The following is a 19,650-nucleotide window of genomic DNA, read 5'->3' as shown; positions in this document are numbered from 1 at the left end:
TTCGTTTGTACTGATTACTGGTACGTTTTCCCACATTTTGTGCGTTAATTGACTTGTCTTGTTTTCATTTTTGCTGTCTTCCCCTTTGTTAGAACTTTAATAAATGTCTCAAAAAACAGTTTTTATCAAAACTGCAGATCATTGTGGAATAATCTCAGGTAATGAACACAAAGGAATAACTATGGCCAGTGTTACAAATGATTTTTTTAGTTCTTTGGAGCAATCATCATGCCCTATTACCGTAATGGGGTGTTAAATGAGGATGGGGATGGAGTGTACTCTGTGGAGGCGTCTAAAAACGAGTATCTGGTGAAATGTTCTGTTGTCATTGATGAAGAATCTTTGAAGACGCTATACGGCGAATTATGGCCAGATTTAACGACACTGGTAGCGTTTCTAAGTGAAAACCGACGGGGAGACCTCAAGTTAGTGAAGACGTTGTTGAAGATTTAAGGATGAGAATGGAACAAAGTCCGAATAAAGCTTTGTCAAAAATCTTTACTGTCCGGAGTACCATACAGCACATGTCAGAAAATCGTAAAAGAGAAGTTACATATGCATCCATACAAGATTTCGTTGGTTCAGGAGCTGCAACCAGCTGATTTTCCTCGCCGCGTTGGGTATTGTCGTTGGTTTCAAGCTGATATGGACGATAACGGGATTCTCGATTTGTCGTTTTTTTCTGATGAAGCCTGGTTTCATCTGTTAGGCTATGTCAACTGACAGAACTTCAGAATTTGGTGTATAGAAAATACTCACGCTTTTGAAGAAACACCATCACACGCAATGAAGGTTGGTGTGTGGTTAGCTGTTTCCAGACGACGATTCATAGGCCCAATACGTTTTCAAGTAAATGAATGTGATCAATAAACAAAATTAAATGTAGAAAGTGTATGTAGGTACTGCATTAAAGTTTTTTATTTTCAGTAACTTTCATTTTTCTTTCGGTGTTAGTTGCATTCTCTTATTTTAAAACTTATTTCAACTTACTGTTTAGTAATAATTGTAATTTTACTATTAGGAAGGTTAAAAATCTTTATTAAACATTCTGTTGTTTCAAGAGGTCTCGTAATCATCTACAGAACTCTTAACACTATGCTCCTAAAATTTTATTGGTTTTTTCATCTTTTGTTATAAAAATTTTGAAAAATCTTGATATTAGGATCGCCATGTGGGGGTGTTTTGGGTAGAACCTCTTTGACATTCCTGTTATGCAGATCTGGCATGTTTCAGATATCTAAAAACTGCAAAGCTGAAGGTAATGTTTTCACCTATTGTAGGGATTAGAGACCCTAGATATACTTTGGAGAATATAATTCATGTATCACATGATCGCATTTCTTCCAATAGAATTTGTTCATGCCCTTAGTTACATGTCTATCACAGCGATAATAATTTTATTGCCTTATTGTGGTCTGTTGCTACCTAAATTTAAAAACTGTCAAATTGACAAATTTTAGAATTTCATAAATTTTTTTGTCTTTTATGGCTTGCCAACGTTGGGGGCAAGCTCAAAACGATGAAATCAATTCTATTATCAAAAAATGTGTTCATTTATTATATTCTCATGTTGAATATAACTCGTGATATGATTAATAATCGAAGATATGGCTCGTGAAACCGAAGCAGCACATTCAACTCGTGCTTCGCACTCGTTGAATCTGCAGCTCGGTTTCACTCGAAATATTATCGATAATAATCATATCACTTGTTATATTATAATTGAAAAGAGTTGTGACACGAAACGTCAAAATTAATGGTAAATTTTATTTTACTATGCTGGCTACGGATGCCTTTTTTGAGTCATGTTTTGACAGTTTGTAATTGTCATTTAGTACATAGACGTGGAAGAGAATAGTCGTCGTCTGTTGTGTACGAAATTGTAGAAATACAGAAGGAAATGGTTTCTCATTGTTTAAAGGCCCCAAAAACAAGATATTAGATAACAAATGGAAAGAACACATGCAACATCCATCTTGAAAAATTCGCAAAAGGGCTTACATTTGCGAGGTTGTTGTCCAAAATTGTATTTTCCATCTAATCCTTGGTCAACAGGTTCACTTCAAAAAAGAGAATTTTATATTTATATTTTCAAGTGAATGTAAAATATGTGAGAACGCAATTCCAACAATTTATGATGTGGCTGAATTTACGTCAAAATGACCGGTTCTTGGCAAAAAAAAAATGTTATTGATGAAGTTCAACAGACTATTTTCGAAAAAGACAACTTCATCAAAAAACTGCAAATGAAAAAAAGTTACAAGAAAAAATAACGCGTGGTGCTGAAAAAGAAATTAATGTTTTGAAAGCAAACATTTCTAGTTTAGAAGGGCAAGTAATAAATTTCAAAAATAAGGAAGATGCATAAAACAGAACTATAAAAGGGATTCTCAACGAAAAGCAAATTCAAAATTTAAGTGTGAAATGTACACTACCAAAACGCTGGAACAATAAAACAACAGAAGAAGCCATTAAAACAAAAATTTGTCTGTGGAACGTCAGGACATAACTATATCTTTTGAATATAAATTTTCCGTTACCTTCAAGTAGAACCATGTGCCGTAAAATTCAGCACATACTGTTTTTACCAGGAGTTTTACATGAACTTTTTACCTATTTAACAATCAAAATTCAAAATTTTAATGATTAGGAAAGAGATTATTGTTTATTTTTAGACGAAGCAGCAATCAATCCAGGTAAAGAATACTGTCGACGTTCCTCATTACTTTTGGGAAACAACATTAACAAATTTAAATGAAGTCGCTACCCATGTTTTGTTTTTTATGTTAGGAGGTGTAAGCTTTAGTGTTGGGTTGTGAAGGAACAGTCTGCTACTTTGTCACTGTTCCTCACATGTCACCGTTCCTCGTGGTGACACACGTTTAAAAGTAGCAGTTACTCTGAGGAACAGTCACTTGTATTACAGCGGAGTCGAATCACAGAAATACGTGGACCTAACCTGCTGGAACTGTATATATGCAATTCAGTGACGGCTTGGAACCATTGCAGACATTTGATATCACATGTGGATGGTAATCGACACTTTCAGTACGTGCTTTATTATATATATTACATATCAGAAAAAATAGTCAATGTCCGCTAATGTACCAGTATCTAAGTCAAGTATGTCATCAAGTTAAATTATGCCCATGAAAAACATTTTTAAACAACGTTTTTGGTTTTCGTTTGGTTACATTTTTAACAAATATAAAAAGTGCTGTGGAAAAAATACTTTATAACAAAATGAAATACCTTACTTTTTGTGTTGATTATAGAAAAAAATAAAGTGTATAACATACTTTCTTTACTTAAATAAAACGGATTTATACATTAAAACTCTGCCTCAAGTCTTCATACATAAAGGTTTCGTGCTGTTGTTATTCCCAGAATAACGTTTGGAACAATAAGGCTGAGCGCTGTTGGTCGAAGAACAGTGACAGAAAGTAGCTGCTATTTGTAACTGTTACTGTGGTGTCACAGGAACAGTCAGTCACCGTTCCAGAGAAGTAGCAGTTTTTCCCATCACTAGTAAGCTTACGATGGAAGCAAATCGTATGTTATCATTTTACTGGGAATTCCACACACGGAGACACATTATCTAAAATTGCAAAACAAATTAAAATCAAAAGTACAAAAACGCAGTTCCAAAATTCAATAGTTAACCCAAATAACAAAAGTAGGAATGTTGATTTTGCTGCTAACGCTCCACCTTTACATAAACATGTTCTATCCAACCTCATGTATTCTTCGGCAATTTAATTAATTGTTTGTGGAACATTTCTTAATTATTTCGAGTTACAGAAATTCGATGACCATGCTTGTTTTTGTATTTTTTTTTCATTGTTATTTTAATTAAAAGAAGTAACAAATTTTAACTTGTAAGTTTTATTTAATATAGAGGTACATGAATCTATATATTTCTACTGAGATTATTCTACATATCAGAGCAAATATTCATGATGGAAATGTGAGGACGTTGTAAAAACACTGTTTAACATAGAGTAGTAGATAGAGAACCTACTAAACATGCTTCAAATTTCTTACCACGGTGCCGTTCGTTAAATTACAAAATGTTGTTTTGACCAGAAGCAAAACGATTAGATACCGACAATGTGATACACTTTTTTGCTTTCAACTTTGACTGCGTATATATCTTACAGTTTTCCTCTAATTTTAAACGTAATTTACACTGGTTTATGGACAGATGTCTTAGCTTATTATATAAACATTCATGTTGGGATATGCTTAAAGGTAATTTTTATTTTAAATTAATTTGTTGATTATTTGGTTTGGGGTGCATTCGTACTGTTACCAGTGGGGTAGATTCGTACTGTACGAATGTACCCCTGATGCATTTGAAAAGTTTGTACAAGGAGAATATTATTATTACAGAATAATGCCACGAATATATAAAAAAAAGCGGATTAGAACGGGCGAGGTAGATGAAGATACAATGAAGTCAGCGATGAAGGAAGTTTTAGATAAAACTTTATCTATTAGGAAATCCGCTCAAAAATATGGTGTGAAACCGACAACCCTGGCAACTCGTTTATCGAAGTTCCATAAAAAAGTTACTCTCCAAAAAGAAGATAGCATGCCAGCGCGTATTTTTAGTTCTAAGTTTGCGTCGAATCAAGTGTTCACTACAGAAGAAGAGACTCTCTTGAACAAGTACATCACGGACTGCTCCAAAATGCACTATGGCCTGACGATTGCACAAGTGAGAAAACTGGCATACGAATTTGCAAAAGCTAATCAACTGCATTATCCACCTAGCTGGAATCGTAATAGAATGGCAGGCAAAGATTGGCTGGACAGTTTTCGCAGGTGGAACAAAAATTTAAGCTTGAGAAAACCAGAAAACACCAGTGCAGCAAGATCGTATGGCTTTAACAAAACTGCCGTAGATGACTTCTTCAAGAACTTAGAAAAAGTTTTAGTAAAATATGAATTTACTGCAGATCGCATTTATAATTTCGATGAATCAGGTCAATCAGGGATATCTACTGTGATGACTGTGCCAAAGGTATTGGCTGAGAAAAGGCAAAAGCAAATTGGCCAACTTGTTTCGGCGGAAAGAGGTGAACTTGTCACATTTGGAGGAATTATTGCAGCAAGTGGTAACACAATTCCGCCGCTGTTTATCTTTCCAAGAGTTCATTTCAAAGATTATTTTCTGGTTGGTGCTCCGGAAGGTAGCCTGGGAGTTGCTACTAAAAGTGGCTGGATAAATTCCAGTATATTTTTGGAAGTACTGAAACATATGAAAAGGAATACATCCTGCTCTAAAGATAACCCGATTTTACTTCTGGTCGATAACCACGAAAGCCACGTCACAATTCAAGCAGTGGAGTATGCCCGTGATAACGGCATTATTTATCTGTCATTTCCACCCCACACAACACACCGTCTCCAACCATTGGATGTGGCAGTATTTGGGCCATTCAAGACCAAACTGAAGACAGCGTTTAATGATTGGCATGTGAATAACCCGAGTAAAACGCTAAGTATATATAACATTCCCAAACTGGCCAAAATAGCTTATTTTGAATCATTCAATTGCAAAAATATTATAAGTGGCTTTGAAAAGATTGGAATATGGCCATTTAACAAACTGGCTTTTAGTGACGAGGATTTTACACCCGTGCAGGTTTACCATTCTGATACTTCCACAGGCCAAGATGTGAATATGTCACAATCCATATCTGAAGATATAGATATTGGTCAACAAGATCTAGCATCGAGAGGAGTACCTACATCACCCTCTTTGCTGTCACAGCCGCTTGATTCACCATCTACATCAGTTGTAGGACTAATAACGCCAGAAATTATCCGACCCTACCCTAAAGTAGATACGAGAACGATCACAAGGTCGAAGAAAGGAAAACAGCCAGGAAAATCACGGATATACACAGATACGCCCGAAAAATATATACTTGAAGAAATTGAAAAAGCCAAAGAATTGAAAAAACAAGAGCAAGAGAGAAAACAAAGAGCTAAGGAGATAAAGCGCGCATTAAATTTGCTATCAGATGCAAATCTAACACTTAAATCAAAAAGACAGAAGAAAACTATAGAGACGGATAGTGATGATGAGACTGACGTAAGTTTCAGAGAAAGTTCTTGTTCTCCCATCGAAGAGATATCTGAAGGATCTGATATTGAGACTGAGACTCCAGTCATATCGGAAGATATAAAAGAAGAATGCTTTGTGCTGGTAAAGTTCGAAAAAAAAAAGACCGCTTTACATTATGTTGGGCAGGTGGTAACAAAATACAGCCTTACTGAATATAGCATTTCATTCTTAAGAAAGAAACCGGGTACCTGGAAATTTATTTTTCCCGATACTAAAGATGAAGGAAGTGTTGACATATCAGATATTGTATGTATACTGCCGCAACCCAAATCTGCTTTAACAGCAAGAACGGCTAAAATCTTCAGCTTCGCAAAAGATTTGTCTATATACAACGTGCAATAGTATCTCTTATGTTAGTTAATTCCTATAAAGATAAAGAAGAAACTTTTATTTTTATATTTAAGACTGATTAATAAATAAACAATAAACGCTAATTTATCATATAAAAGACATTTTTATCACAGGGTACGAAGGTTCCCCACTAAGTACGAATGTACCCCACACTCTGTACGAAGCTACCCCATGTGTGGGGTGCATTAGGTACTCATTGTCATTTTAAAACAGTGGTAGTGTTCGTTAACTGTGATAAGACTTGCTCTGCCATTGTCCATTACGTGATTTTTCACAATTTTTACCTTCAGGGTACCTATAAAAATGTAATTTTTTAATTAATTACCGTGTTCATTGGTTTCGGCAAATTTAACCTCACTTTTTGGATTTCATTATTTGAAAAATTATTGCTTCTTTGCAAAACAGACCAGATGATTTATTCTGTTCAACTCCAATCGACTTTCCAAGGTGTAATTCATGACAAAGCCCTTAAACGTTTTTCTGACAATTTACAATTTTTGAAACTGAAATGTATTGCAGTGGCGTTCACAAATGCTCGATAACACTGCAACCCTTAATGCTCTGGCCTGGCGTATTTTCGTGTCTATTTAAAATGAAATTAAACCGCAAACCTGGCATATCAATTTTTGACACATTTGATAGATTTGTTTCGACGTTCGTGACATTTCAAAAGAGTTGAAATCATTTTGGTGATTAGCGGCACGAGAAAAATTTCAATTGTTTTTCATAGGTGAGTTGACTACAGTATTTTATAATGACCCTGTATAATGTTATTAAACCTTGCAAATATTTTTGCGAAAATTATCCATTTTGCAACTATATATGAGTTTTATTACGAAAAATTGTACTGTTACGTCTATGCATATAGTATGTCAATCTGTAAAATCAGCCTTAAATAGCGAATTAATTTTAGCATTACGCAAGTATTTAGAACCACACCCATGGCGGCTGTGGAAACCATTTTATTTGGAATCATAAATTTTATGTAAAGAAATCTACAATAAGGGTGGACCACGATTAATTTTTGTTAAAAAATATAGAATATTACTCAAAACAGTTAAAATGAAATAGACCACAGTCATATTTACCAAAGTGGATATTTTCAAAATAAAAAATAAATGAGCAAAGGGCTTTTATACCGACGATATTAATGCACGAATGAACGCACTTTCTGCCACCCATACAGTGTTTTACAGTTATTGCTCTTGAGCTTAAATTAACAATTAGTATAAATTTCAAATTCTTGAACGTAATTTTCCTAAATTTCGACTTAAAATTAATTTTAATCAATAAACATCTTCGATTGAAAGGTAAACATTAACGGACTGCACTGACGAGCTGCGAAGGACTACATTTTTAAAAAAATATAGCTTTATTATTGCAGATATCCTGGTTTTAGCACTAAAGTTCTACCTACTACATAGCATGATAAAATATACCTCAAGTAAAAATTTTCTACCATTTTCATTATGATATTATAACTGATGTATTAACGTAAAAACACAGCTAAGAAATTTTCTAAATTAGAGACCAAGTAGATACAACAATCATTAAATAAGTATGGGAAAACTTTTCGTATTTCCTATTATGGCAAGTGACAAAGCTCGGCTAATGCATGGTTAACTTTTACGGTCCGATCCAACCCTCGATAATGCCTCAGCAGTAACAGAACTATGATATTACGGATCCGTGTAATGGCCAAACGAGAGATGGCGGCGGCTAATTTGGTTAATTGAGAAATGATGAGTAATGACGGAGGAATATATCATTGGTATTTTGAAACGAAAACGCTGTTCGCCATGAAAATAAGACACCCGACATCATCGTATAATTTTTATGATGACATAACATAAAGGGGAAAACGTGTTAGTTATTGTGAATTTGATGTATTAATTAATGAGTCATTAATTTCAGTAACGATAAATTGAGAGTTTACAACTGTGAAAGAAATCGCAGCTTTCAGTTTTTTAATTTTAATATTAAAGTATTTGTATTTAAAAACTTACTGTTTGTTAGTCTGTTTCTGGCTAAGCCTAGATACTCCAGACGTTTAGGGGCTTTTGGGGCCAAATTTTCCATCGAGTTGATTTCATTTACGTAGAGTTCCAGAAATTTCAGGCTTCGAGGAAGTACAACACCGTATATATCGTTTATCCAATTACCACAAATTACCAACACTTGAAGATTCTTAAAACTTCTTAAACCATCGTCGACCATGTTTATCTGAAAAAAATGTTTACACGTTGGTGAATATACAATAAAAGATAACACAATATGATTTCTTCTAAAGAACTGCATCTCTTAAATGAAAAAAGTAAAGTTTTGACGATTTATATAATAATATACCCGGTGTCCTAGTTTCCCATTCAGCGGAAAAGTGTTAAATTTTCAGTTATTGAAGAGACGTAAGTTTGCAATTTGAAGTGAATATATATATAATACTAAATTGCATTTGACATTTTTTGAAAGGAACGAACTTTTTCTTTTTAAATAGAGTGCAGTATGTTTTTAAAGTACATTAAATAGATTTTTACTTCCCGAGCGTAAGCAAAGGAAGTATTGTAATCGAGTCCGTCGGCCGACTCTCTACTTTTACGTTTTCTCGATCTTTCATGACCCCTAGAAGACGAAGAAATAGGTCTCCCATTTCCGTCTGTCTGTCCGTCCGTCTGTCCGTCTGTCCGTCTGTTGTCCCGGATTTTTATTAGACAGATAATCTCCGAAAGTACTCGACCGATTGTTGTGAAATTTTGTACTTATATTAAGAATATCATGTAGATGGTAAAACGCTAACCAAAATTTGTCTAATCGTCCCCACCACTAATGCGATGACGTCACTTCAAAATTGTACATAGTAAATGGGTTTTCAATTGTATAAAATAACATAGTCCTACACATGTAGTTTACAACTCTGAATCGACTTTTCACCCGAAACGTCCAGATTTTTGGAAAAAAAAAAATCAAAATTATAAAACAACATTTTGAAATTTAATTTTTAATCTGCTAACCAGAATGCTTTGAAATGTTGCAGATGTTTTAAGGCTATAAAGAGCATCATAAATCTTTAGTCAAAAAATATTTGCTTATCCCCTCCAAAAACTTGATGACGTCAGCTCAAAAGTTTGTGGAATAAATCATATCTAAAATGTACAAAATATGATGAGCCTGTACTTGTGATCTATAACTCCATTCATATTTTTTGGATTAGCATATACAAGGTGACTCAAAAAAATTAATGAATGCGTAAATATATTTTATTGATTTAATCAGGAACTACAAAACCGAATGCTCTGAAATCTTGCAGATGTTTTAAGGTCATAAAGAGCATAATAAATGTTTAGTCAAAATATATTTGCTTATCCCCTCCAAAAACTTGATGACGTCAGCTCGAAAGTTTGCCGAATAAATCATATCTAAAATGTACAAAATATGATGAGCCTGTACTTGTCATTTATCACTCCATTCATATTTTTTGGATTTGCATATACAGAGTGACTCAAAAAAATTAATGAATGCGTAAATATATTTTATTGATTTAATCAGGAACTACAAAACGGAATGTTCTGACATCTTGCAGATGTTTTAAGGTTATAAAGGGCCATAATAAATGTTTAGTCAAAATATATTTGCTTATCCCCTCCAAAAACTTGATGACGTCAGCTCGAAAATTTGCCGAATAAATCATATCTAAAATGTACAAAATATGGTGAATCTCTTCTTGTGATTTATCATTCCATTCAAATTTTTTCGATTTGCATATACAGGGTGACTCAAAAAAATTAATGAATGCGTAAATTTATTTTATTGATTTAATCAGGAACTACAAAACCGAATGCTTTGAAATCTTGCAGATATTTTAAGGTTATAAAGAGCATAATAAATTTTTAGTCAAAATATATTTGGTTATCTTCTACAAAAAACTGATGACGTCAGCTCAAAAGTTTGCCGAATAAATCGTATCTAAAATGTACAAAATATGATGAGTCTGTACTTGTGATTTATCATTCCATTCATATTTTTGGATTTGCATATGCAGGGTGACTCAAAAAAATTAATGAAGGCGTGAATTTATTTTATCGATTTAATCAGGAATTACAAAACCGAATGCTTTGAAATCTTGGGAATATTTTAAAGTTATTATAAGCATGGTAAACTTTTGTTCAAAATGTATTTGTTCATCCCTCCTAAAAAAATTGATGACGTCACCCTTAAATTTTGCTGAATAAATCCTATCTAAAATGCAAAAAATATGATGAGTTTGTACTTGTGATTTATCATTCCATTCATATTTTTTAGATTTTCTTAAGAGGTGGTTCAAAAAAATTAATGAAGTCAATTTATTTTATTGATTAAATTAAAGGCAACACTTATTATTAGTATTACACCCCAACCAACCCAATTTGGTAGACACAAAATTTGTTAAAGGAAAAACTCGGTTGAAACATAAGGGTAGCACGCTTATTTACATCGACTTTAACATTACAGACCTGCATTTGTTTTATGCGTTCACTTGATTCCGCGAATGTGAAATAGACATGTTTATAATCAACCAATTGTGAATTTCACCGTCAAGAATTAAAATAAAACCCAATGTTTTATATAATAAGCGGAAGTCGAAGCAATAAAACCGACGGTCGTTTTGTTTACAGTTTCTCTGTTTGGCTCTCACGTATGCTGTTACGCCTGTCATCTTAAATTAAGAATGTTTATATATACACGATTTTCAGTTGCCTCTGATACGTAGGTATACGTGAGTAAATTGTTTCGTTATTTTATTGATTATTACAAATCAATATTCAAACGACCCAATTCATTTTCCCGAAAATTTGAGAATATAATAATTTTATTCTTAGTATTACACTACATCTATCCCAACTGATATACGTGTCCTTGCAAAAATGTTGATGACGTCATCGCATTTTTTTTTTAAATTCCCACTACAAAAATGTAATGAGAAAAAAAACACAATAGGCATGCAGTCGTCAAGTTTCCGACAGCGAGGGAAGTACTGTCTAAACTCTTTAGACCAATTTTTTTAATTGTCGATGGTCTAGCATTCGATATGTAATTCATTTAGTCACTTAGTTTCATCATTTTAAAATGTTTAGATAACGGCATCCGTGTTCACATGTTCCCTTTTAATATTTTAGATTTATTTGAAAAGATTAATAAATTAATTAAAAATAAATAAGAAAAAAAATGTATCTTTGTACCTCCAATTTTATTTATTTTGTCGTTTATAGTCTGTTTTTTATTGAATTCGTTGTTAAACAAAAAAGTGACATTTTCAATGTACAGTAAAATTGTCATGGACATAAAAAAGTTAATTAAAATCTATTCATTCTTTCTTTTCAAAAAAATTATGACGTCATCTCAGAGTTGTCTTAAGTATATATCGTACTAGAAATATATAGCGTGACATACTCATTTTGCGGTGTATGTACCATTAAGTTACCCTTATTTTCAACATTACGTTTAAGGGAGAAACCTACTGGAATGATTTATATATTAATGGTTTCATTTTTAAGTCTGTTGTATTCCTAATTATTCTAATTAAACACAAATTGATGATGTTTTGTTATGACAAAAAATTAAACATACACTAAATCAAAAACAAATGATACGGCAAACCATCGCCAATTTATATTTAGTTTTAGGTATTAGACTAAAACAGACTTAAGAATTTCGAACTACTATTGATAAAGAGCGGATTTATAACACAAATACGCGCATATACATATATGCACACAATTTCTTCGAAATATACACAATTTTTACTAAGTAGGAACGGTTTTATGCACATATGCAATTTACCTCCGATAATCTGGAAAGAAAAAAACAATAAACTATAAACAAAAAATACGAAAAATGTGTATTATTACAATTATTACCTATAACATATTTTTACATAAAACATAAATACGCTAGAACTACACAAATAGTCAGATGTTTTTTCAAAATTTCCATTGTAAAATTTTGTCTTCTATCTGTCAATAACATTTTGTATGAAGAAAAACTTCTTTCTACATCAACAGATATGTGTAGTGTACTTTAACGCACTAATAATATTCGGACCTAATTGTACATTAGTATCTAATGACTCGATTAAAACGATGTTTTCCAAGAGCTTGTAACCAGTATTTTTATTAATTACCTCTTGCCTATTTTTCTGAAATATTTATATAAACTAATGGTTCTAAAATTTTTAATTAACTGCACAGATTTAATCAAGGGCATGTACTATGTTTCTAGTTTTGTAATCGTCGCCGAAAGAAATTAATAATCACTTAAATAAATGCTAATTCCTTCAGCAAAAAATGTTTTATAAAAATTCTAAAATCAAATTTTTTATTTGTTCGAAATATTCCGCGTAAAAAATTTCGACGTTTATTAATCAAGTACCTTATCGGGTAACAACGGATTCAGGTCCGATTGTCAGTAGAGTTCTTGGCAACTTTTCTTTATACATTTGCACCTTCAAAGGTGACTTTACAAATATTTTTTTAACATTACTTATTAGAGAATTTATAGTTGAAAATTGTTGCAGAATTTTCTCAGTAACTCTATTTAATTCGTGCGTCAAACAAGTAATTTGAATCAAATTAGGGTATAGAATTTTAAGTTTAAAACCGGCCTTAATCAAACCTGTATGCCGCTGCATCGGACAAGGTAACTAAAATCTTCCGTCGGCACAATATCAGGAAGGAAAAAACTCATGAAAGATTCATTAATAAATCTTAATACAGTCAGGTGGTTGTTTTTTTCTAATTGTTTACATGCAAATAATACTTAGTTATTTACATTACAAGTGCTACGAGTGCGTAGAACCAGTCGTGGTAACCACACGAGAGTATAATATGCGCTAGCCCACGAGTGATGTACAACATTTTATCTGCGACCGTTTAGATAAGTCACAAAACTAATACAAATAAATATTTTATAAAAAATTTAAATTTGGCATTAAAGTGCAATAAATTTTTTGATACCATGGTGACTAGTTGGATGTTTTTAACAACGCTTAATTTTACGTTTTTCGTGAGACGAACGTTATGATGACTCGCGGAGTGTTCCCTCAGATATAGGAGAAGCTGCGACCAGTGGTCTATCTGCGTTATTACCAGCAAAATCAAAATTGAAGTATGAAAAAATTTAGGAGCGGTATTTGAAATGGTGTAACTAGAAACAAATGCAAAATGTAACCAGTATGAAGGTTTTGCTGGCGTACTTCGACAATCTGTGGAAAAAGTACAAATCCTTCAGTATTTGGGCTATTCAATGCTGAAGGCGACGATTTGTAAGAAAAACAATGTTGACATAAGCAAATGCAAGGAATTGATTGCATTTTTAAAAAGCAATCAGAAATGTGCAGACTCAAGAAGTCAAAAATATTTACGAAAAATGAGACTGGAAGGTTCCTGAAAGAAGCTGACGATAAGCAGTTGTTGCTTACTAAGGTAGGATATGCCTAAAATGTCCTCAAATTATTTTAATTCATATTTTTCTTACGTTGCACTGATAACAGGCATCGCAGGAGCTTGCAGAAAAGAACAGTTCACTAACTCGCTACTAGAAAATATTGGTTTTCGATAAACAAATCCAGAACACCAAAACCAAAATTTCCAGAGAATTTTTTGTAAAGCTTGATGGCATCCAGGAGCTTGATATGGTGGAAATAATTAGGAAGTATTTCGCATTACGTCCTCAGCATACCTACCATGGAAGATTTTTTGTTGGATACAGGAAAGGTTTTTGTACAATACAACGTACAATAATACGTTAAAAAACATCGCTACATTTTTTAATTTATCAGATCCTAAAGAGTACACTGGGTATTGCTTCAGACGCTCTTTCACTTCGATGCTTGCAGACTCTGGACTAGACCTCTTACCCGTAAAACACCATGGAGGCTTGAAATCGAATACAGTGGAGGAGGAGTACATTAATACATTAAAAGAAAATAAAAAAAGTTGCGACTAAACTGTTTTATTGTTTGTAATGTACCTACTTAAAAATGATGTTCCATCTCTATATTTATAAATTTATTTTTGAAGATCAAAATGAGTTGTGTAATGAATTTCATTACACCACTAGTGAAACAATATTGAAGATTATATAACTCAAATAGTCGTCATAATAAGTGATTATCATGTAGGTCGCAGATAAGTAAGATTTACTCGATTCTTTACCACTTAAATAACCTACCAGTAGATTGGCAATATAACGCCCGCGAGTATCAAACATTTCGTCCACTACAAAATATATAAATTGTTTTTTTACAATTTCTTTAATTGTACTACAAATTGTCTCATTGTAAAAATTTGGTACATAATTTTTTTCCAGCTTACTTTCATCCGGTATTATATTTTTACAATATTTTTTTAAAAACGCTTTGAAACAAGGGTTCTTGTAACTTTTTATGAAGAACAATTGGCACTAAGCATCGGTTTAGATAAATTTGAACTAAGTACTTGTTGTTTATTTATCATAACCTTTTATCCATGAATTTATTAAAACTGTTTTCATTTTGGACATTTTTCACAAAATTTACTATCACCGGTATTTTTCAATGTCTACTTATGAATGAATTAGAAATATTTTGTCAAATGATTCTCCCCATCTTTCTTGCTAATATTAGGTATAAGATATTGTATGCTTAGTCGACATGTACCTAGCTAAACTTGTATAACTTCAGACAAAACACCCTTCTAATTAGTCAAACTAACCGATGTAAGCTGCAACAAACAAATCTTCAGGTACATTTATTTACAAAAATACCAGAAAAACTCAAACAGATAGTCAGATGTTCTTTGACTTTTATCAAAAAGAAATCATAATGGTTATTTATGTACCAAGGGCACAAAGAAGATGTTTATATTCGAGGGCAACGTTTACAAAATCGAGGGCCTCTGGCCCGAGATTTTGTAAGTTGCCCGAGATTTATAAACATCAAGTTGTGCCCGTGGTGCATATTGTGAAATTCCAGAAACCATTGTGAAGAAAGCGCAAAAAGCCAATGAAAATGTGTTACCTGGAACATCAGGATCCATATATGAAAAAGAATACAAAATTTTCCTTAATTGGAAGATTAAGAAGTGGCTTACTTCCAAGAATTGGTGAGTTATTCTGTTTATAAAATAATTATTTAACTGTGTTCTTCATTTTTAGTCAGAAAAATATTCACCCAGTTCCTTATGGTGAAAATACTCGATGGTCAAGACAACTTTAAGAGTAAACGACAACATAGACATTTCTAATTATCATCGTTTGACATATTTCTATAAAAAACCCAAAAGGTTATGTGCCAAAAAAATCCCGAGTTTTGACTGGCGAACAAGTCATGCAATTTCTAAAAGATGCTTCCGACAACAGACATTTACTTCAGAAGATAAACTAAGTTATTTTTTGATGATTGTAATTAATTTAAATACGAATGTTTCATGTAGTAAAGGTAGTTGGAGAATGAGTGAACACAATTCAAGATTTTTATATAATACTTTATTCGGTGCTAGCAGAATGGAAGCAGAGGCAGAAATAATTCCAACAGAGGCACCTCCGAAAAGTTTAAGTTTACCTGAATAGTTTGGTATGAATAGCAAGTTTGTAAATTGTAATTTGTATCTTCGTTATTAAATAAATTGTCAAAAAATAAATAAGCAGTTAAAAATAAACAATATTTTTTTTTAATTTTTGTTTAATTCGGTTTAGCAAAATAGAGCATAATGAGAGGGCATAATAACTCTTTATGCCCGCTCATTGTGCCCCGGATATAAGATGCCGCTTTACGTTTATCAAATCATGGATATAAAACAAACATTATATACGAGTGAAAAATAAAAAAATTTTATGGCCTCCTAATAAACAATTCACGTCGACCTGTAAAAAGTGCTGACTATGACAATAGCAGACCCAATTTCGGATTTTCTGAATATTTTAAGAAAAGAAGTTGTTTGGATTTTTTTTCAACTGACAAAGTAACACATACATAAATATGCATAAATATGCTCCAATCGACAAAAAATGCAAGGTAACGTCAAAATATGGAAAATAAGCAATAATTAATCTACGTCAATACACTAAAGCATTTATTTGTCATATCAAAAATATGAGATGTGCAAACTGCATATAATCCGATCTCTAATTATTTCATACAGTTTATAAGCTATCCCAAAAATCAAACAATAGATTTATTAAATCTTAGTAGTATACCTGTACTGATTCAGTCATCTTAAAATACATATTAAACATGCACCTATTTAAAAGATACCACGACATGCATAAGGTTCTGTTTCAGAGGTGAGAAGTTATGCGCAAATAATTTTGCCAATGTTTTGTAGTATTTAAATCGAAGTTGGTGTTTTACCAAAATTTCGAAGAGATCTGTTAGGTAATGTTTGGGATAAATTGTAAAATTTTATGCTTCAAACTTTTTTTCGTTTAACTAAACATATATCATGTGCTATATGTCAAGAGCCAACCAACTTTCATTAGTGTTTTAGCAATTTCAGGACAATCTGGAGAAATTTTAGAAAACCCATTTTCGTAGTTTCGGCTTTCAGTGTTTTGCTGCATATATTTTCATCGAATAAGCAAACAGTAATGCAATTGACTCTGACTCTATTACAACACCTCCCTTAACTTTTACGCGCTCGGGACGTAAATGTCTTTCTTGTGAATTTGTTTGCAAAGTATAACGTTCCGACTGATTTTTGCTTCAGGTACTTATTACTATCTGATAGACTACCATGCCATCATTAGTATATTTAAAAAATACAAATACAATAGTATTGACATGTTTTAACAACCACCGTAAAATTGGGGAAACAAGTTTAAAAGTAACAACAAAACACTTACGTGGTAATCGTCTAATCTGAGAAAGGTAGCACGTTCATAAATAAATCGGCAATCCACTTTGCCACTTTCTGTAACGGTTCTTTTTAAAACATCCATTACTTCATCAAGTAAATAATTGTTATTATATTCAAATTTTTTCCACTGCTTTGAACTAAAATTTTCCATAACCGTATCCGTAACAGCTAATTTATTCATGTTAAGAAATTCATTTTGCCACTGATTTTCATTCATGTGTTCCAAGTAAGTTCCTAGGAGAGATCTGCGAAGCTTTACTTGGAGAGCTATCGTAAACGGTACAAGAATTTCAGCCAAGATTTTGTTTCTAAACGCAGCTCTTTCGCGAAATAATTTTTCGTGTTCGGTCCACACAAGTAAATCATATTTTTCCTGCGGAATAATAAGTCTGGTTTGTACTTTAGGCTGTTCAATTTTAATTTCGTCCATGATTTTTTAAACTGTCACAACTACTGACATAAATATTTCTATTTCTGTCAAATGTATTATTTTTGATAAACTGCAGGAAGCGAGTAAAAAAACTAACAATTTGTTTTTCTCGATGAAATAATCAGTTCGTCGGAAGATTTTTATTGCATGCGATACTTAAATAGTGGCCTTATAAAAACTGGCTACAATAAAAGGAAACGGTTCGATTCTACTTTGAATTCAATCATTTGGTGTCTCCGCCTCCTCCGGAAGCTTGTTTCATTTGTTATCTTGGCGACATCTTCTGGCTTTAGAGACGATTGTCGGGATCATATAACAAGAGATTTCGGCAGCTATTGGGTCTAACTGGGTTTTCTTGCTGAACAAAGCGTTTAATAATGACCACTGCTGAAAAGAATCGGGAAATTTGGTTTTTCAGGGTGGGCTTACTGCCTGCTCCACCATTGGCCAATATCCTAACCACATGTCTTTATTTTATCTCTGGCAGACGATCCGCCACTACTTTTTACGTCCCCTAATTTAACAATGTGTGAGATTGGACGAAGAGTTCGGTCGATCCATGACTCATCATCTTCGGGAAATTGTCAGTGTTATCTCAGGTCCCTTCTGTGTTCTAGATGGACCATCAATCGGTTTAAAATAGTCGCTAAAGAGGGAGGTATCGTCAGCGTGATAGAGTATCCCAATCAATTGTGGCTGGCGGGTGTATTGAGTGCCAGTATCAGTGGTTATTTTTATCTGATTTCATTGAACCTATGCTAATCCAGCCGCGAATGTCACTCCACATGACCCCCATCCGATTGCAATCTTTGGAAGACTTCTTTATCTTGTCGTAACAAATAGTGATTCAGTAGTATGCAGGACCGGTGCTGCTTAATCTACTGTCCGTGCAAAAAATGGAAAGTAATGATAAAGTAACCCATTAAACGCAGATGATAAAATCGATGTCGTAAAAATAACGTCAGCAAACGAAACTAAATATTACAAATTTTATTTTCCCTAGACTAAGCTCTGTATTCCGTTACTACCTGAAGATATACGTCATCCAACCGTGTTGGATCAAGCCATATTGTTTTAAAAATACTTGTATAAAATTTAACACAACAATACAAATTTATTTAATGATGAAATCAATGGTTGAATTATATACCCAAAGTGTGTTTGTTATTTCCCGAGCATAAGCTAAGGCAGTATTGTAAATAATAGGGTCCATACAACAAATAGCTACTTTCATGTTTTCTCTACAATTCCCTTAGAGTGCGAAAAAGTGGGTCTAGACATTCAGTTTTGGAAAAAAATTAAAATTGTGTAACAACATTTTATAATTTAACTTTGAAACTGTTAAACCTCTGAAATTTGCAAGCGTTGTGTGCATTGTAAATCGTTAATCAAAAATTGATGACGTTGTCTATTTAAAATACGTAAAATATATATTATGAATCCACACTTGTGCTTTATGAATGCTTTCCTATTTTTTAGAATTACTCATACAGGGTGAATCAAAAAAATAGTTAATGAGGCAATCTATTTTATTCATCAAATTAAGAACGGCGCATCCCGTTTTTTCGAAAATTTCAGTACACAGGACTGTTAATATTGATACTACACTGCATCTATCCAAATTGATATAGATATGTGTTCTTAATATAGCATTGATGACGTCATTACAAAATTTTATTATGAAAAAACTCACCTGAAACATACGCACAGCATGCTCCTTTAGCTTTACTTTAACAGAAAATTAAATTCGCAAAATTAAATGTTACAATTTTTCGAAAAATATTTTTGTATTTTTTGTTGGTCTGTATTTCAAGGGTGAGAGATGTTCTGTCTAAATAACTTTAGACTATTTTTTTTTTTGGAAATTA

At 32.8% G+C, this 19,650-nt stretch overlaps 1 protein-coding gene across 1 annotated transcript in view; it reads right to left on the bottom strand.

The window, feature by feature from the left end:
• Positions 1 to 17,792, bottom strand: part of LOC135130693 (leucine-rich repeat-containing protein 43-like) — an 85,545-nt gene extending 67,753 nt beyond the window's left edge. The window contains exons 1-2 of the mRNA XM_064058126.1: positions 17,339 to 17,792; positions 8,494 to 8,710 (exon numbers count right to left, since the gene is read on the bottom strand). Of these exons, the coding sequence (XP_063914196.1) occupies positions 8,494 to 8,710; positions 17,339 to 17,782 (661 nt within the window). The 5' untranslated portion in view covers positions 17,783 to 17,792. The remainder of the gene's footprint in view (positions 1 to 8,493; positions 8,711 to 17,338) is intronic.
• Between the last annotated feature and the right edge of the window lie 1,858 nt (positions 17,793 to 19,650).

Source organism: Zophobas morio, unplaced genomic scaffold (genome assembly GCF_036711695.1).
Source record: "Zophobas morio isolate AGI-343-1 ecotype UQ-CSIRO unplaced genomic scaffold, CSIRO_AGI_Zmor_V1 ptg000017l, whole genome shotgun sequence".
NCBI lineage: Eukaryota > Metazoa > Arthropoda > Insecta > Coleoptera > Tenebrionidae > Zophobas > Zophobas morio.
The sequence above is the reverse complement of the archived record's forward strand: the minus strand, read 5'-3'. Positions and strand labels throughout refer to the sequence as shown.